This window comes from Bufo gargarizans, chromosome 10 (assembly GCF_014858855.1).
Source record: "Bufo gargarizans isolate SCDJY-AF-19 chromosome 10, ASM1485885v1, whole genome shotgun sequence".
Classification (NCBI taxonomy): Eukaryota; Metazoa; Chordata; class Amphibia; order Anura; family Bufonidae; genus Bufo; species Bufo gargarizans.
This window is the reverse complement of record NC_058089.1, coordinates 34,208,422-34,229,321: the sequence shown is the minus strand read 5'-3', so window position 1 is coordinate 34,229,321 and position 20,900 is coordinate 34,208,422. Positions and strand designations below refer to the sequence as shown.

At 43.5% G+C, this 20,900-nt stretch overlaps 1 protein-coding gene across 3 annotated transcripts in view; it reads left to right on the top strand.

Moving 5' to 3' along the window:
• The window catches only part of RASSF7 (Ras association domain family member 7), a 53,226-nt gene extending 36,550 nt beyond the window's left edge, over nt 1-16,676 (top strand). The window contains exons 1-6 of one of the 3 annotated variants that reach the window (XM_044270935.1): nt 2,095-2,302; nt 6,480-6,674; nt 8,264-9,156; nt 12,545-12,713; nt 13,859-13,954; nt 16,287-16,676. In XM_044270935.1, coding sequence (XP_044126870.1) covers nt 6,572-6,674; nt 8,264-9,156; nt 12,545-12,713; nt 13,859-13,954; nt 16,287-16,318 — 1,293 coding nt within the window. In that variant the 5' untranslated portion in view covers nt 2,095-2,302; nt 6,480-6,571 and the 3' untranslated portion in view covers nt 16,319-16,676. Of the gene's footprint in view, nt 1-2,094; nt 2,303-6,479; nt 6,675-8,263; nt 9,157-12,544; nt 12,714-13,858; nt 14,010-16,286 lie in introns of those variants that run through there. The other 2 variants (XM_044270934.1, XM_044270936.1) reach the window with 2 other exon arrangements.
• Nucleotides 16,677-20,900: the final 4,224 nt, after the last annotated feature.

Here is a 20,900-nt window from a genome sequence, read left to right as displayed (position 1 = left end):
TCATGTATGGTAGGCTCTTATGTGCATCTCTGGGTTCTCTTTGATTAGCCCGCGTCCCGAGATGTATAAGATTCATTCCCATGGTTGCAGAGATGGATGGTGTAATAATGTTTTGTATATGTCTCTTTTTATCTTACTGTAAATCTACAGTATTATTCATGTTTCTCAATGATAACAATGCTCCATCACACCCAGACCTAGAAAGCTGAAGAACAGGTGATACATTAATTTACATGAAGATATAATACACTTATTGTTCTACATGAAACCATTCTTTTGAGAGATACTGTCTTTGGAGATGCACCTGCAGAATGATACTCGAGAGGCTTTAACCTCTATTGTTATGTATAGAAGGGAGTGAATACATGGGAGGAGGTGAAAGTTGGCGACCTTGGTTAGACACCAGTTCTGCTTGTATACAGTCGAGCAGTGTCTTCTTCCATTGTCTAAAGCTGGCCATAGGCATGCGTTCCCTGGCAGCTGTCATGGGGACACAAACTGGCCATAGGGATACGTTCCCTGCCAACCATCATGTGGGTCCAATGAACAAGTCCAAAGTACCCAACACTATGGAACAGATCAACAATTTAAGCCTTACCTTCGTCTGTATGTCGCTGTTCCAAGGTGTCGTCTACCCTCGATGAGCATTGAAACGGTCCACCCCAGCAAGTTATTACTGGATAATAAAGTTTACGGGTGGACCCTGTTTACACAACTATGAAGGAGGAGGCCATTCATTAGAGATGGTTTCTTTCATGGGGGATTAATGTATAGTATTTATGTGTTCTTTTCATGTAGTGTTCTACCTGGTAGTGTTTTGAAGGTCGGTGTGATTTAGGAGTATTAAAGTAGATCTACAAACTGCAGTTTAGTTGGTTCCAACATTTAACAAGCATCTGAAAACTGTTCCGATTTGTGGTAGAACTGCATGTTGGTGTGGGTTTTGATTGCTGCGACACCCAGTCGCGGGCGCCATGCGTGGTCTTGCCCTTAGGTTGGCAATACACATTAAATAACTCTTGATGAAGCACTTGAGTTTGATCCGTCTTTCTCACAAAATCGGTTATCTGGGACAGTTGGGACAACCCATACACATTAGATAGTTGGCGTGTTTGGCTGACATTGTTTTGGATAATCTCAATTAGTCTAAAGTTAAGACGAAGTTCTGACAAGTATTCTTACTCAGGTTGTCTTCTCAAAAGCTAGTTTGATGCAGTTTTTGAAGCCAAAGCAAGGAGGGAAGAGTAAAGGGAGGGGGGTTATGTAGGAGAGGATCCAAGTCTTCAGATTGGACACATGCACATGGTGTGCATTACGGATGGATGTTCCGCAATCTGCTGGTTAATACAATACCAGCAAAGTTATGAGATTTCCTAATATCGTGTACACGGGTGAGTTTTTTTTTTTGAGTATGGAAATTGAACCGCAACATCATTTGTGCTGATTTTTTCATTGCAGATTTCACCATTTTGCACTGGCAAATTCATGCCAAAATACGCAAGTAACGTGCAGATTTGGTGTGGTAATTCCGTTTACGTTCTGTTTTTTGCGTTCCGTATACGTAACCATTCATTTTAATGAATCTGTAAAAAAAAACAGAAGGTACTCCGTATGCCTTCCGTTTCCGTATTTCTGTTCCGTTAAAAGATAAAACATGTCCTATTATTATCCGCATAACGGACAAGGATAGTGCTGTTCTATCAGGGGCCAGCTGTTCCGTTCACAAAAAACGGAATGCACGCGGACTTCTTTCTGCGGATTTCAGTCTTTGCCATGCAAAAAAATTCCCTTTCACTGATTTTGCACTTCTGTGTTCCCTGAGATGGTGGTTATTACGTGGTCAGTAAGCTTCTGCCATATTGTGCATGAACCTGCAAATCCACCCTGACATAAAACCAATTTGAGCTGTCCACTAGTAGCACATGGATAATAATAGCTTTACTATATTCTCTCCGGCTGGTTCTACAGGTCCAGCTGCCACTCCCATTTACTCTGAAACTGGGGAGGGGGAAGAGCAGAGGGTGGGGGCTTAATAAAAATCTGGCTTTTCAACGGGACCTTTAGATCCATTTACAGGCAGGACAGCAGCAGGCATCATCTTGACCTGTAGCTCCTGGGGACTTCATGTCAATGGCGATGGATATGTTCTTGGTGAATTCAGCTTTAGTGTGCAGTTGCTTGTAGAAAATTTACATCAAGAATGGTAAATGTGGAAATCTACGAAACTACGTGTAGCCGGACAGTTCTCGTAAAACAGGTGACTCACCCATAAGAAATATCTGAGGAATCTGCGCTCATTGAGGTATGTATATACAAAGTACGCTGGTGTAATAGTTTTCAGTAACCAATTTTAAAGTAATTGTTTCCTGTATAATTATTAACCAAAGTCTCATTCTATAATCCACAGCGGATTATCAGTAATGGTAGATTAGCCCTTGTATTAGAACATGTGCCGGCTTTTCTGTACGTCTTTAGACGGCACTGTCATTTTGTGCCTTGGCTCCGCAATCGTTTTGTCTATTAAAGGGATTGTTCAAGATTAGAAAAATGTAGCTGCTTTCTTTCCACAAAACAGCGCCACCCCTGTCCACAGGTTGTGTGAAGTATTGCAGCTTGGCCCTATTTACGTCAAGATGCAATTCCAGAGGAGGACAGGTGAGGTGCTGTTTTTGGAAATTATTAAAATCCTGGACAACATCTCTGATCATGGGAAAAAAAACAAGACTCAAAGGATCCATTTTTAAGTAGACAAAATGACAGCAATTCCAGTGACAGCTAAAAATTTTTTTTTTTACCATTTGATACAATAAGACTAGAGTCACACAATGACTGCTTGTGGCCCAAAAGACAACGTGGTAAATTCACGACACTGTAGGAAGAAGCACAGTAAAAAAAATACAAGAAAAAGACTTGCAGTTGACAAAGTCTAGCCATAATTTATACATTTATATCTTTTGCTTTTTCCACCTCCTGCGAGCAGCTATCGGTACAGGGAAGAGGTGACAGCATTGTGTGTATAGAGAGCCATCAGTCACTGGTGACCCCCGTCCTGTACCAATAGCTTTTCACAGGAGGCAGAGAAAGAAAGATATAAATGTATAAATTACAAGTTTTAGGGTACTTTCACTCTAGCGTTTTTCTTTTCCGGTATTACAGGAACTCTGATCAGTTTTATCCTAATACATTCTGAATGGAGAGCATTCCGTTCAGGGTGCATCAGTTCAGTCCCTCTTACGTTTTTTGGCCGGAGAAAATACCGCAGCACGCTGCAGTTTTCTCTCCGGCCAAAAATCCTGAACAATTGCCATTGAAATGTATTAATGCCGGATCCGGTACTAAGCTTTCCGGAAAACCGGATCTGGTTTCCCGATCTGCGCATGCGCAGACCTTTTAAAAATAAAAAATACCGGATCCGTTTTTCCGGATGACAACCGGAAACGCTGATCTGGTATTGCAATGCATTTGTCAGACGGATCCGCATCTGGATTTGTCTCCCAAGTGCATCTGTTTGCGTCCGGATTGCCGGATTCAGCAGGCAGTTCCCGGCGACGGAACTGCCTGCCGGAATCCTCTGCCGCAAGTGTGAAAGTACCCTTACTCAATCTTTTCCCACAATCTGCTCAACTTCTCCTGCTTTCAGATTGCACTGCATGGTCCTCTTTAATGCATCTGTGGACTATAGGCCATAACTTGGAATCAGTGTGTAAAGTCATCGACGCACTGTAAGTGCTGCTGTAAGGAGAACACGCGCTATAAATATATTCTTATTTATATTTGGAGCAGATTATTATGCTAATTGCATCATATCAATTATGTTTCCTAAGGGTTTGGTTGCTACTATTGCAGTTTTTTTCTGTGATGACCTCATGCAGTCCATTACCTCAACCTGTTGTGTCTGCATACTTCACATTGTTTTTGCATGTCCAAATGCAAATCGCTCCATTAATATGTTTATATGTTGTTTTAAACATTTTAACCCATTCAGTATTGTGGATGATTTATGCTCATAGTGTCCTTTCCAAAATATTAGGATCAGATACGAAGAAGACATATGGCGGTTTACACTGCCGGATTGTTGGGCAGATTATCGAGGATGAACATTCCTACAAACAATCGTTCCCGATAATCTGGCCATCTAGAGGTGCCGTCGAATGAGTGAAACGCTGGTTCATCGGGCAAAACAATCGTTCATGCGGGCACAAATTATCGTTTGTAGGCAGCAGATCGCACTCTGCTGCCCAGAAACAATGAAACTATATGAGGACAAGCGATAGCAGTAGCTATGGAGGTGATCACTGCATGTTAGTGAGCAGGCAATTATCGGGAAGGTATGTTTCTTTCCCGACAATTGTGTGCTTGATCGCAACGATCAACTCCACAGTATGAGGACAAGCGATGACTGCAGTTATCACCCGTCCTCATACAACTTTGTTTCTGGGCAGTAGATCGCTGTTTAGACCGCGCGATCTGCTGCCAGAAGTGACAGTTTAGGTGCCCACATGAACGACTTTCACCCAATGAATGAACGTTTCACTCTTCATCGGTCGGGTGATTTGCGTCCCCTTTAGACTGGCAGATTATCAGGAACGAGCTTTGGTAGAAACGATCGTCCCTGATCATCGGGCAGTGTAAAGCCACCATTAAACTAATGGAAAAACATGGCTGTGGGCAAACCATTGTTACCAGGTACAATAGGAGCCAGTTACACAAGCATTTCACTGATTGATATGCATCAGACACCTAGTGACGGTTCTTGAAAAGTGACATGGTTGCTGGGATGCTGCTGAATCAGGATAGGTAGGGTAGGTTTCACTTGATGAACCTTTTGTTTGACTGTATGATGGCGAGCACAAATATATTCTAGGACATAGTATTCGTTGTAATCACACGTGTGTCATGACCCATTTGTGGGTTTAACTGACCGATGATCACAGCATCTTAGATCCTGCCGATTCTATGAGTTTGGGGATTGTGGGTGTCCCAGCAGTCAGATCCCCACCGATCAGAAACATATCCCCTAGCCCTTGAGACACTAATATGTGGCTGCACCATGAGACCAGCATTATCCATTGATGTATTATTGAGCTTATTAATCAGGCCCCACTTCATACACGCCTTCTTCCTAGGACATAGTAATGTATATTCTGCCCTGTGATAGAACCTGTTCTGCAGTCCATGGTGGTCACTAAGTGACTTCTGTTTTGTCCTTTAATGACTCGATACAATGAGGCACGGTGTTCTGTACATGTGTGGATATAAATATACCTGCACCTGATTTGCATGTCGTTGTCTTAGGATTTTTCTAGGATGACTCACGGTCTCCTCCTGTTTTGAGGAGTTGCTCCTATCTTTCTTTCCACCGTGTTCTCCAAGGATTTTCTAATTATAAACACATTGCGGTGCACCTATAGCTACATCCACCAGCGGGGTGTGTACATGGTCTTCTGTATCGCACAGAGTAACTTCCTATAGTGAAGGCAAAAATGCCTAATCTTTTCATAGGGTTACTGACTATCACTAGGGGTCTCGATGTTTCAAGACTCTTGTGGGTTGGACGTTGATTTACAGGGGAGCTACCTATAGTTGGCCCTAGAGACACAGTTTTCTTCCTTTTATGGTGATGCTAATTTGCACAGTAACCCCCCCGAGCTGCATCAAAAGGATCTGATCTTGCCAACCAGCACCCTACTTTGTACGATGAGAAGCACAAACCCCAAAACAAGAAGAAGGCCTCGATTGGCTAATATCCCTAGTCATGTTTCAATCACTGACCTGATGAAGGATGCAATTCGCCTCAAAAACGCGTTGTTTCTAAGTGTGTACTAATAAAAGAACAAGAGTTGGATGTAATACCGATGGCCTCTTGCTTCCATAGAAGTCCTCCTTTTTATTTTTCCACAAACCTGGGTCGGACATTGACTTACAAGGTAGCTACCTATAGGTGGCACAAGAGATAGTTTTCTCCCTACTGGAGCAGAGAGAATTTGAAGAATCTGTTCATAAGAATGCAAATGATCGTTGATGTTTTTCTAGGCAAAGTTTTGATGGGCTTCTTACATCTGCAAGGAAGCACATAAACATTACAGTAGATCTGTTATTCATAAAGGACCGTTGAGTGGGACAAGCAGACTCCCGAGGATCCCTAACTTCCTATTCTCTGTACCTTCTCTCCCCCCCCCCCCCCCCCCATTTCACTCACCAGTGAGCACATTTCTTAATACAATTGCCTGATTGTATTTTGGTCAGTAGATGACCATCCCTTGATGAGAATTTAAAATATGTTGTGTTATATGCAGCATCTAATTAATTGACTTTAATCAGAACGTTTTTATGACTCTTATTGAGAGAAATGACGCCCCCTATGGAGGCATCTCTCTCAGCTGCCTCTTGTCCTACCTTCAGATGGTGTGCTTACAGCTATATATGTCAGTGAATGTGTATTACATGGTGTAACTTTTTTTTCTTTTTCTTCTTCTCAGGTATACCTCTTGTGAACGGTGATGAGATACTAAACTGACCGTCATCCATCTTGCCCACTCTTCTTTCCTGCTCCAAATCGCTCGTCTACAGCATGGAATTGAAAGTCTGGGTAGATGGGGTCCAAAGAGTCGTCTGCGGGGTAACAGAGCAGACATCTTGCCAGGATGTGGTCATCGCCCTGGCCCAGGCCATAGGTGAGCGCTGGGTTCTAGTGTCTGACAATCTTCATTGATCATAGTCCATTGTAGACCCTCAGGTCATAAAGATCATGGGACCTAGTTAAACAGGAATGGTGTAAAAGTCAAACCTAATGTTCTTATACATGGGCCTAAAACTGCCATCCCAATCATTTCTGCTGATCAGCCAGCTAATGAGATCATTTGTCATTGATCGCATTTTTTCCCGCGGGCGTAGTTGTCATCATTTGTTGGTAGCATATTACACCTTGTAAACAGGGATGTGGTGCAGTGAAACTGTATGTGAACGAATGATTGTACTAATGATCGCTCATCCTCGTAGTGAAATGTACCAAATGGGCGGCGATTGTCACACTGTATTTTTGATCAGTGCTCAAGCAGAATATTTGCCCTTACCTGATCACATGATGGAGGGTTATCGGCACAGTATGTGCTCGGTGACTATTATGCATGTTGTGTACATGGTGTTTATTCAGAGTACACTCTAGATTGTAAGTTGATATTCGGAGAAAATTGTAGATCCTTCAGCGGCAGACTCACCATTGTGACATAAAGCCTATAATTAAAATTGATTCACCACTGTCAGTGTTTAGTATGTTGTGATTGAGCAATCTCACTCTCATTATCCTCATGATAAGACCTATCATCCCACAACCAATGAACTTACAGTAAAGAGGCTACAATTACGATTGGAAGTATTTCCACGTTTTTGGCATATGCCATACATGGTTGATGGTTCCACCTCTCTGACCCTCACCTATTAAGACAACAAGGGTTCTGCACAATGAAGGTGTTTGTACATGGCCTTCTCCATTGAAATCTCTGAATTTCAGAAAGAGCAGTGAATTTTATGGAGGGCAGCTGAATTGGGGTGCATCACCCCTGTTCTCCCAATAGGTGCAGATCCTCAGGGGTGGGCACCACACCCATCGTGTTGTTATGGCATATTTTTTGGATGTGCTATGAATGTGCAAGATGAGCCATCCAATTAATATTTTCTACCGGATTTAAGGTATTGAAGTTATGCTATATATGATAGGGTATCTGTCAGCAGATTTGTACCGATGAAACTGGCTGACCTGCTGCATGTGCGCTTGGCAGCAATGCGGGCACATATGAACATGAGACCAACACAGATGCCTTCAGCTGCCAAGTGCACATGTAACAGGTCAGCCAGTGTCATAGGGACAAATCTGCTGATAGATGCTCTTTTAAATACTCTTGAAAAGTTGACCGGTTGTTTCATAAATGTGGCTGGAGATAACTGCTTCCTACACTTCTGTCTTGGGTCAGTTTAAAACTTAACTTCTATTTCTGCACCAGAAATCCAAGGCTGCATCGTCAGATTTCTGCTGCTGGAGTGTGGTGGATTCACATGAGGATTAGCCACGTTATTATTCAATGAAGCTAATCTGAGGCGTTTCCAATCCATAATAAGTGACAACTCACTTATTTCCCCAGTAATTTTTTTGTGAACATAACCTAAGGGTAAACAGAAGATAAACTTTTTATAGTCATTTCTCTGAAGGTCTTAGTCTGTCAACATTTTTGTTCTATATTCAGACTTTACTCATATTATCTTACAGGTCAGACAGGACGATATGTACTTATCCAGACTCTACGTGACAAAGAAAGACAGCTCTTGCCTCATGAGAGACCTTTGGAATTCTTGGCCAAAAGTGGACAATACGCCAATGATGTCCACTTTGTATTAAAACGCACAGGACCCAGCTTGGCTGAACGCCCCTCTTCGGACAGTGTTCCTCTTCCTCCAGAAAGAACCGTGGTCAGGTCTAGCTTGCCTCTTAATCCTCGGGCACTTGGTACAGAAGTTACAAGGTCAAAAGAGCCTAAAAAATCTTTGACTTTTAATTTGGGACCCACGAGTTCTAATGATATGTTGCTTAAGCATAGACAGAAATACCAAAATTGCACAGCTAGTAAAGACACTTCCCATAGACAACCCACCAAAGAGGAAATCTTCAAGCTGGTGCTACAACAACAAGAGCAGCTTAAAGCCCTAGGAATGCAAAATGGTTCTATAGGAAAGGACCTTCAGACATGGGAAAGAGGCAGAGCTGGCGGACCTCACGAGGAGGATGATGAGGTTGCTTATTTGGAACGACTTATTCGCCGAAATGATGCTGAGCTAACAGAGGAGATGTTTTGGTTGGATGAACTAGAAAGAGAAAGGACAGATGAGCAAAAAAGACAAGATAAAATGAGACAATTAAGAGCTACAATGGAGGATTACACCCTTAAAATTAAAGAACTGAGTGAAAGGACTGAGGCTTTAGAACAGGAAATCCAGAAGGAGACCTCGAAAAGACTTTCGGGGGTGCCCAGTCCAGCTGATATTGAGGAAATGGTAACAAAAATGAAAAAGGAATTGGAAGCAAAGATTGTACACACCCACGAACTGGAAAGTAATCTGTCTAATGTGGAAAAAGCTTGTGAGGAGGCCAGAAGAAACCTAGAGGTAGGCTTACTGCTCACCTGCAGCAAAACTAGGCTTGGCTTATGCATGTAAAATTGCGACATGTTCTTGCTTCAAGGCTATTCCCTGCATATGGACCAATATTGTATTTTGGCTAAGGATGACTGCTCAAACGATGCTACAGCAATTTTCATAAGGGCGTATGAAGAATGTATAGGATGGACCGCTGTGTTTGCCATGAGAATGAGATGAATATTTCCAGTAATAAAAGCGCTATTGTAAATATGTTTGAATATGCTAGGTAGTTGGTAGTACTTTTTCTTTTCCAAATATGGAAGCTGAGTCATTTTATTATCTCAAGCTAAGACTCCTTAAAGTGGTTGTCAACTTTCCACATACATTTCAGAAATGCCATACGCCGCTACAGTGTTTCAGGGCTTAGCTTAGCCCATACTGCTCATGGGTAGCACTGTTGTGGCATCCATAGCTTTCCAAGATGGCAGCTGTGTCCTCTAATGCACAGGCTCTTAATGAGGTTGTTCATCCCTGGGTACCTTTGCTGCAGACCCCCCGCTCCATCACTGTAACTGCCGCTGGGTTCTAGCTCCATCGCTCCCCCGCCGGGGCTGCAGATCTCGGGTCTAACACACGGAGCGTAATTTCTGCAACAGCCCTAAAACCTCAGCATAGGTGCACATACAAGACGTATATGGCATCCTTGCATCTGCACTTGCGCTAAACACTTTCAGCACCTGCACAGTAGAGAACACAGTTGCCATCTTGGGAAGCGATGGACGCTGCAACTTGTTTAGGTTCGTACCCATAGGCTCCAGGAGGAGCTAAGATAAGCCCTGGTTCCTCATTCCAGTGTATGTCAGTATATGGCACTTCTGAAATGTATGCAAAAAGCTGGCAACCACTTTAAATGTTATAAGGCAAAACGTGTGTTTTGTTTTAATTTTTTTTTTTATTTAAATTTTATTTTTGTTCGACATAAATTTGGTATCTGCTCCTGCGCAGTTTACACTCAATCTGGCTAATACCGTAAAACCTGACATTCGTGTCAGTGTTTCACCAGCATGACTCACTATTTAGTGTTTGCCCTCTGAATAAAAGAATATTTTTAAAGCTTATCAGATTATTTCACGATACTTTTTCATTGTGTTGTTGGGGTAACGATTTTCTCTCCTTATTAGCCTTTCACAATTGAAGTGGTACGTTTAGTTAGAGATATGCCTTTTGATGTTACAATATAATCGCAGTATTATTTGCTCTTGGTAATATAGGCTGGTGAGAAATAAAAAAAAAAATGAAGGGCACCTTATGTTTTTATTGACCCAATAGCGCCCTCTTGTGGTCTCTTTTAAAATTGACACAGTATAAAGTGTCGCACTTGCACAGTGTGTTTGCCTCTAGTTCTTGACACAACAGACGATCGAATGACATTGGCTTCCGGTAACAGGTCGGACAAGGATAAACATGGATAGAGGCTGCTGTACTTTATTCTATGGTGAAGTATCTAAGGGGGACAACATTGCCATAGAGCAGGGATGGGCAAACTGCAGCTCTCCTGCTGTTGTAAAACTACAACTCCCAGTAGGCCTACAGCAGGGCATGATGGAATTTGTAGTTTTACAACAGCTTGAGAGCCGCAGTTTGCCCATCCAATTGTGTCCTTTAACCAAATGGTGACACATAGTTCATCACTCCAAGAAAAGTCCCATGGAAGTGTGCATTACACCACTCCAGCCATTGGCGATTTCAGGCTTGTGGGTAGGAGATAAGAGACGGAACCCGAACGGGCATTTCAGGATAACCCAGTCTACTGAGGTCTGTCTTTGGAAATTGCGTGGTTGTATGCTCTGTTTTATGTATCTGAAATGGTCAAGCCCACCAATCGGAAGGATGTCCACATACCTTTGGCCATTCAGTATGAAATAGACGTTAGCGTGATTTTAATGTTCACTTTGTGGTGTGTACAGGAAAACTTTTTTTGCATGTGTGTGACAGTTGCTAGCATGTGTGATCCATTGAATGAAGGGGCCAACAGGAGAACCACCCACCCAATGTTAGAATCCAATGCCATGGCTGCAATAAGATGACATTGTTGGCTTTCATGGTACCCTTAAAGGGGTTTTCCAAGGAATTTTTTTTTTTTTTTAAGAATACAGGTCAGAACTGGTATAAAAAAAAAAAGAATTACTCATTACCATAACCCTATGTTGCTCTGATGCTACTTCGGTCTCCACTACTCTTTACCTCCTGCTCCCAGCTTGACACACCAGAAATGCCAAAAGAGGTGGCTCAGCCAGTTACTGGCCATAATATTTTTTAATCTTCCTGGAATGATTAGAAATTTCCAAATCATTGGGAGCCAGTTTCGACTCTTGGCACCCTTGCTAATGAGCTTTTTGAAGGGACTGCTTCACTCCGATGAGCACCTAGGGTTGTTTTTTTATAACCCCCCCCCCCCCCTCCTTTTCACCCAGTGGGACGAATGGAAAAAGCTATACTTTGCTACCCTCCGCCGCTCAAGTAAGGCTCCTGGGCTGTCTTCTCCCAATTTCCATCTCCACCTGTAGACTTCCTTCATGGGAGGAGTCAGGTGCGCTGCTGCAGCCAAAGACTGGCCTCAGTGGTGATGTGTCTCCAAGCAGTACATCGCTGCTGGGTCATGTGCCTTCCGTTTCTAAGTCCTGGGTAACCCCCTTATGATAATTACATGGGAGAATTGAAGGGGTTATATGGTTATTTAATAAAAAATGTTTTTATCTCATCTCACCCACAGTGACAAGTCTTACAAGAATAGCAATTATTATTTTTTGGGGCAAGTGCATCTGAGATCTGTACACTGGGCACTTGATCCTAAGCTTGGTTTCAACCCACAATGTTTGCAGGTTGCACCTGCGCAATCAGACGGCCTCTGGCACAGAGACACAGCTCCCGAGGCTGCCTGACTGCGCAGGCGCAACCACCGTATATCGTGGGTTTACACCTGGCTAGGCTCCGTTCGCATTTGTTAACATCGACTTGTGCACCGGATCATATGCCAAGAGTGTTTTTTGGGCTAGTATGCGCTGGCATGCCTTTTTTTATTTTTCTCTTTTACTAGGGCAGCACAGCTAACATGTAATTAGTATATGTCATTTTAACAACAGTGGGCGACATAGGACACTATATGGCCATACAGCACTACGTTGAAGTTATATTATGTAAATCGCTCCGTATGTATACCTCTGACGGCAGGCTCAGATATGCTGTAAACAGAGCCTTAGTCGCGAAAAACTGATTACTGTTTTTGCAAAAAACAGCGCCACCCTTGTTCGCTGGTTGTGTCAGGTATTGCCATTCACTGCCATTTAGTTGAAATTTTAAGTGGTACAGCGATTTATACCGAAACAACCGGATTTCATGTTAATTCTCTCACCAGGCAAGAAATCAGGAGGTGGAGGAGCTCAATAAGGACCTCAGACAGTGCAACCTCCAGCAATTCATCCTACAGACCGGTTCTACAGTCACAAACGGCCAAGTACGACTGGACGAAGAGTCTATTTCTGATCAAAGTAGCGCACAATGGGAAGGACAGCACAGAAGTAGAGGTATAAAGGCAGTCTGTGTGTTCATGATCCTGTGGTAGTAATCATTGTGTCTGCATGTACACGGCTTATTAATGGAAATTCATGGTATGTATCAATGTCCATTAGTTAAAGCCAAAGGCGTACATATAGGGCCACATTTATCAAGACTATCTAACAGTAAAACTCTTAGTTGCCCAAAGCAACCAATCGGAGCTTAGCTTACATTTCCTAAAGGGCTCTGATAAAATGAAAGCTGAGCTCTGATTGGTTGCTATGCTATGGGCAACTACAGTTTTACTATTAGGCAGTTTTGATAAATGAGCCCCATAGAATACATAGGCTAATATGAAAGAGGAGCCGCTCGGAACTGGCGGAATGTTCTGTAACCCATAGCAACCCGATCGTTAATTTTTATTATATTTTTCAACTCTAAAGTGACGATTTTAAGGATTATCTAATTTAGAAATCTCCTTTCCATACACCCCATATGGGGGTTCACGGAAAGGGGTCCCCTGTTCCACCTCCTAATGGAGAGCCGTTACAAAGAGTGTCTCTAAGGCTACGTCTAATGGCAGTCTATGGTGTCGCACTGCAACATGCAACATACTGCGACGCAAATCCGAGGACCTGACTTGTCCTGCATCCGTCCTCATCTGGTGGCCACCACCATAATGCATAGATATCAAATGTCCCAAATTTGCAGGTTCTGTCTCTAATTTTCAGAGACAGTCCTGGCAAAAATAGGTGGGCTAACGATAACCCTGCTTATAAGGGGGCGGAGTTTTGAACGCCGCGATTTTTCCAACCTAAACGTTGGTAAGTATGATAATGCCCCCACCCCTAACCAACAGCTCTAGTCATCATGTCTCAATGATGTCTTTGCCTATTTCATCCGATGAGAATATTTGCCAAAAAAACTTAATTCTCCCTGTGTGGCAAATGCAAATGCAATGCGCCTGAGATCCCACACATGCGCCATTCTGTTTTTGCTAGTTTCCGTTTGACAAGTAAACCGGTTTCTTAATTTTGCCATTATCAGAGAGTTGTAATGTGTTTTTCTTCATGCTACTTTTACCTGTAAAACTGTAATAAAAACATACAAAAAAAAAGAAATAAATGTTGGTGTCCTCTAAGGGTAGAATGATCACATCTTGGTTTCTTTCTAGGTCGCACAGAGTCTCTTGCGCGGACCACTCCCAATCATTTAACAGGTCATCCCCGTAACTTGCAGAACGCTCTTCTCTCTACCCGGAACCCTGAGGGTGTGTATGTGTGACCCCCCTCGCTCTCTGCACAATGCTTCTTCCTCTCTTGGTGGTGGGTGCTTTCTGCATGTTAATTATTATATTTTTTTTTTCTTGCACAGCCTCAGAAAGAACTAAATGCACATGAAGGAAACATGTTTTTACAAAAACTTTAAAAAAATATGTACATCTGTGTTTTTAAAGGGAGTCTGTCAGCAGTTTTGACCTTTCTAAACTGTTGGCTGCACTAGGTAGGGACAGGAAAGAGCAGTATGACAGACATTTGGTGGAGATTTTGTTATCAGGATGTATGTGAATAGGAAGTTTTATTCTGCTAGATTCTGCTCCTGCAAGTCCCCAGGAGCTGCTTTACGGCCCCTCCCCTCTGCGTGACAGCTGTACTGGTCTCCTAGGTGGATGCTGCAGCTGTCAGAGCAAAGGGGGAGGGGCCGTAAAGCAGCTCAATATAGAGGGCACTTCACACTGAAGCTCCACCTACAGGACACTTGTAAGAGTGTGGGGGGGGGGGGGGGGGGGAAAGCAGCTCAATTTAGAGAGCACTTCATGGTGAAGCTCCACCTCCAGGACACTTGCAGGAGCAGAATCTGGCAGAATAAAACTTCATATTCGCACTATTGATAATAAAAACTCCACAAAAGATGTTTGTACTGCTCTCAGCGACGCCTAACTTGTGTTGTCAGCAGTTTAGCATGGTCTAAACTGCTGACAGACTCGCTTTAAGAAGCAGTTCTGCACTTTGTGTACATATTAGCCAACATCAGGTCAATCTGGTAGAATATAGATGGCATCTCTCATCCTGGGGCTGTGTTTGGTGATGATTCTTTTTAATTTTTATAATGTAATCCGAGTTATTGTATGTTGCTTGCTAAATGAGTTTTCCATTTTTATGTAATCAAAGCTTATTTATTGTGTAATAAAAACTTGGCGTGTTAATTCCTCAATATGCTAAGGCCTCTGCTTGCTGTCGGTGAATAGAGACATTCATTGTTTGCATTCAGTGGCTGAATATCGGTCTCGGTGCCGATACCCTGTAACGAGCCATGCAGCACTGTGAGCAGGACTTTAGCTTTTGAATGTAGGAATGTTACATTCAGTCCATTTTGAAAACTGAGGAATTGACCTTTCATCATAGAATTAATAAAGTGATTGGCCCATGAGAAGCATTTGCCACTTATCTACATTACAGCTGAAAAATGTATGATTGCTGGGGCCCCCACCGATCACAAGAACGGGGTCCCCTATCAGTATGAACCAGTAGTGCGCAGACGTGACCACCGATCCATTCATTTCTATTAGACTGCTGGAGATAGCTTAGTACAGCACTCTCCAATCATACAGGGGCACGTGATCGACCACCATTCCAGTAATACAGGGGGATACAGAACCCCTGTTCTGGGGATCGGTGGGAATCCCAGTGGTCAGACAATTGGCACCTTTTTGTGGATAGGTTTAATATAGATCAGTTCAAATCTTGGGACAATCCCTTTACTATCGAAGCCTCCTGGATCTCCTGTGTGATGTCACTCACTTAAAGGGGTTGCCCCTGCAGTTCTCCTCTGAACATAAAAGAAAAAAACCCACTCGTCTCCGGACCCTCTGCTGCTCTGTTCCTGGTCCTGCGGGGACCGGAAATGACTGGGAAGCTGCTTGGTCCCATGACTGCAGCCAGTCACATGTCTATGCGGTAACACTGGCTTTGACTTTGTCATAGCAGTGATGTGCCATTCGAGCCATTGTGACCGCTGAGGACAGTGATTGGCTGCAGTGTTCATGGGATCAAGCCACTTTCTCGTCTTGGGGGAGCAGAGCCGAGGTGGGACCGCGGACAAGTGGGGTTTATATGTTTAGAAGGGCACAGGGTTTCAGCTGCAAGGCTGAGAACCCCTTTAAACTTTTCCAAATCCTAATTCTTTTCACAAGCCTCAGTCTTTCTAGTTTTCTTTTCTTCAATGACTCGTTACATTCTTAATGGGGTTGTCCACATTTTATATTGATGACCTATCCTCAATATTTTTATTTTTTCAAGGTCATCAATATGTGATCGTTGGGTGTTCCGACACCTGGCACCCCTACCAATCGGCAGTAGCACCTCAGCCTTCTCTCTGCTTTTCCTAGTCCAGTGACATTACGTTCATCGGTCACATGGCCTAGGGGCAGCTCAACGCCATTCACATTAATGGGGCTGAGCGCGTTACCAAGCACAGCCGCTATACATTGTACGGCACTGTAATTGGTGAGAAAAGTCATGTGACACAAAAGGGTATGGCTACACGGCGAAATCTCATATCATGTTTTCCCCATTAATCTTCTGTTTCTGCATCTCTTACAGCTTTACCCTCACGGGATACCTCATGGACTTGAAGGATATCATCTAAACTACTACCAGAATCTATCTCACTTTGTTAAAAAGTTATATCTATATATGGAATTACATTATGTCAGAAATATATCTATCTATATATTATGTGTATATATCTAATTGTTTATATTTTTATGTATTATACATTTCTTTTGATACAGATGTGTATAAAGAAATATCCCCAGCGCTTTAATATGAAAATATACCGGTACTACATGTAATAGAGAAGGTGGGGAACACGTTTGGATATTAAAAATGTGAAAAAAAAAAAAAATCTAAAACTTTGCCACCTCCAGTTAGAACACTTTTCATATATCTGTGGATCTTTATTTCAGTAATAAAAAAAAAAGTACAATACAATCCTGCTGTGTATAGAATATTTAGTCCATAAAATGCGGATTTACATACCTAAAGGACACTAACCTATCCTATGCATGAGTGGTCATGCAGAAAACTAGGGCTCCAAAGCAACACTGCACCTGCTGTGATTACCGGTAAAAGCATGGCGTTACTGCGACGAAAGTTGTTAAAGGGCTTGTGCCACCGTTAAATGTTTTTAATATAATTCACAAGGAAAAACGTACTTTTGTAATTTTACTTTCTGTTACAAAAATGCTCCAGTTGTGAGATACTCTCTTTACTTCATTATGATGGTGCCACCTAGTGCTTAATCTGTATACGAATGTGCACGTTCAACTACCACATTGGTCGCACATGCTCGGTTTCATCCATCAGCCGTATCCACTGTTAGACGCTGTAAGTTACAGAGAAAGAGCGGCAGCTTCTTTAGCTGTGATAGAGGGGGATGCAGCAAAAAGGACATGCCCCCCTGAGGAAGGATACTCCCCTTGAGCTGCCAGCCTGAAGACAATCTAGCAGAGCAATGAAGAGGTACAGGGCTGCTTCTAGCTTTGTTAGGGCTCATGTACACGAGTGTGTGTGTGTGTGTGTGTGTGTGTGTGTGTGTCTGAGCCTGGGCTGCGGACCACAAATAGCGGTCTGCAATGCACGGGCACCGTCCGTGTGCGCGCGAGGACCCACTGACTTGAAGAGTCCGCACCACAAATAAATAGGACATGTTAAATTTTTGGGCGGTGCAGAGACACGGATCGAAATCCCACGGAAGCGCGTTGTAGTGCTTCCATGGGCTTCTGATCCGTGCCTCCGCTCTGTATCTTGAGGATTGCGGACCCATTCAAGTCAATGGGTCCGCATCTGTGATACGGAGTGCACACGGCTGGTGCCCGCCTGTGTGTATGAGCTCTTAGAAAGAGATCGCCATGTGCTATATGACATCTGATTTTCATTTCTTACCTCATTCATGGCATAACCCCTTTAATTCCTAGGGGCTGTCATGTCACTCTGGCCCAACTTGCATCTGAATACCAGAATCTGTGTTGCACAATTGGGTTTAGGGGCATTTCTGTGCTAAAATGATCCTTTCCTTTTCTAATATGCATGAGGTCGATCTGACTACAGTGGTACCAGACTACCCACTGACTATTGCCTCACTGTGTGACTCCGATTATGTTTAAAAGGTAATTTTTTAAACTTTTTTGTGAAGGGCTCAGAGTGGGTTAAAATACGTCGCCAATCCCTCGTCGTTCCTATGCTTACCAGATTGCTGCTGGTCTCTACTTCCCGCTCCCATCTCACACATGACATGTTTTCTGCCGCAGCAGTGACCCACCTCATCCAGAGACTGGCTGAGGGTGCATTTCCTGTGTGTCCAGAGGATAGGCCATCATTATCTGACCGGTGGGGGTCAGACACTCGGGACCCCCGCTGATCAGCTCTTCGAGAATACTGCAGTGCTCTCAGTATCGCCGTGGCCTTCTCCAGCTTTCCCTAGGCCGAGTGACATCACCTTCATCGGTCACGTGGCCTAGGCGCAGCTCAGCCCCAAGCACTATACAATGTACGGCGCTGTGCTTGGTGCAGCAGAGAGAAGGTAGCAGGTGCTCACAGGAGCGTGGGTACCTTATCAAACAGCTGATTGTTGGGGGTCCTGGGTGTTGGACCCCCACTGATCAGATACTGATGACCTATTCAAAGGATAGGTCATCAGTTATAAAATCTTGGAAAAACCTTTTATAGACCAGGCAGGGACCCAGTGAGTGTAGTTACAGGGAGCTGTAGGGGATCGGTGAGGATACCCAACGATCGTGTGCAGGAGCCCATTCTCTGAGACTCGAGCCTGAGACTTTCACCAAAGAGTTAGCACATGTAGCTCCTCTCAGTACCAGGGGCAGACAGGGGTCCATCACCTCGCCCCCTGACTTATCCATACAAAACTATACAGGCACAATACAAGAGAATATTACATATAACAAACAATTTTGCAAGCACCCTATTCTGGCATACCGCACATTGGTCACACTTTATAAAATTAAAAATGAGCTTTTGAGCCCCCATTGTAAAAGGAGAGAATACAATAGGGATGCTACAGGGACAATGTAAGGGTGATTGCTTGGCTGGTCATGATGGGGAAAAATTGGTTTCCTAGTGCCATTTCATGAATACACTCACTTTACAATGAAGTATGAAAGTAGAAAAAAAAAGTACCGCGGCGCTCGCCATCAATCTGGAACTGCAGTTTTATTTCATTGTGACAAAAAGGTGGTGGACATAGAACAATGCACGAGTGTGTAAATCGCCAACAGCCGGCTTGACAAAGCGCGGATTAGCGCGAAACAGCTGTTGGCGATGTCCACCACCTTTTTGTCACAATGAAATAAAACTGCAGTTCCAGATTGATGGCGAGTGCTGCGGTACTTTTTTCTACTTTCATACTTCATTATATGGACTATAAAACCAGCAGAGCACCACCTTGAGACCACGGAGTCAGTGCGATACTGTGATTTCAGTGATCATACAGACACCTGTAGCAGTGCCGGCTGCGTTTCTTCTTATTTTCTTGACTCACTTTACAATGTTCAAAGAACGGTAAAATAATTGTATTGAGGCAAGTCAGGAAGGATTCACAATATATGGGGTAACACTCCCTAAAGTGTAATTAAAGGGGTTGTACAAGACTAGGAATAATGGCTGCTTTAAAAAAAAAAAAAAAAAAAAAAAGTTATACCTGCCTATGACTTATGTTTGCTATTACCGTGAATGGAGCTGCGCTGCAGTACCACACAAAACCTGTGTACAAGTGTGGCACTGTTTTCGGACGTAAGCAGCCATGTTTTTCTAATCGTCTTTACCAGTCAGCAATTCTTATAAAGTCAAAGGAGATAACGGATGATATTTCCCATAACGATGAGCTCACCCTGTGCTTGGAATAACACATCCAGGAAATGGCTGACTAATATTTCACTCCAATTATCATGTAGAGTTATCTCATCCTAACAGATAGATGATGATGATTGCTGGAATAGATTTGCTTGGCTTACTAGGAATGTGAAGTCACTTATAGCCAACAAACCCTGAAGGTGCAGTCACGTGCAGTGAGTGGATTAAAAATGGAGAAGACCCCGTATCTGTTCTTAAAGGGGTCATCCCATGAATATTATGTATTGCGTGTTCACAGCATAGGTGATTAATAAAGGGTCGAGGGGGGGGGGGGGTGTCCCCTCTCTGAATGGAGCGGTAGTATGCATGTCAGTCCACAATTCCATCCACTTCTGTGGGGCTAGTGCAGTGTCCCAGGGGGTCAGTAGTGTATGCTGGGCTTTGTAGTGCAGATTGACCACTAACCTGGGATCCACTGTCGTCTTCAATTGGGGCAAATACTGGAACAGGCAGGTATTTAACAGTTCGTGACGCCAGTGTCAATTAAACGGTGACACGCCGTGTATGGTATTGTAGAAGAATGAAGCAAGCATAGGATAGCCAACAAAAACTGGAACTTTTACTGAATATCAGTGAATACAGCTGGTTCTTGGGAGTACAGAATGGCCGGTCTTAGCAAGGCATTATACAGAGTGTTGATTACAGGAGATGCAGTACAGGCGGCTTGCACACTATTCCTGACCGGTCCTGCTACATGTGACTTTCTCTCCAAGGTCTAATGCCCTTTATCTGGCGTACCCTTGAAGCTGTCCTTATCTAGTACCTCCTCTGCTGTCTTGAGTACCTCTTGCTTTGTCTGATCGGCCTCTGTGGTATTCTGTGTCTTCAGGCTGATTAGCTATGCCCTTCTGACTTCTATGCATACGGACTCAGGAGGGAACCCTCTCTGCACTGAGTCTGGAAACTTCTCCCTTCCTGAGCTAGGCCCTAGCCTATTTATACTGAACTGGGGGCTCCCTCTGCTGGCTGTGATAAGGATTGCCGGTAACCGGCCTGACTGGCTTAAAGGGAACTACGCACTCAAATCTTAGCAGTGTCGGGTAGCCTACCCGTATGCTGCACACCCCCAGACTTTAACGTGAGTAAGGCCTCGTACTCACACACATGCCTGAACCAACATAAGCTGATGCGTAATTTAAACATGACATTATAAATATGATAAACAACTATTTCACACAAAAAATATAACATTTGCAACAAATGACGCAAGAAAAAGGGGCGTCTTCTTTCTTCTTAGGCACGGCCGCTGACCTGGCACAGCGGACTTAAGGTGAACCAGGTTAGTCT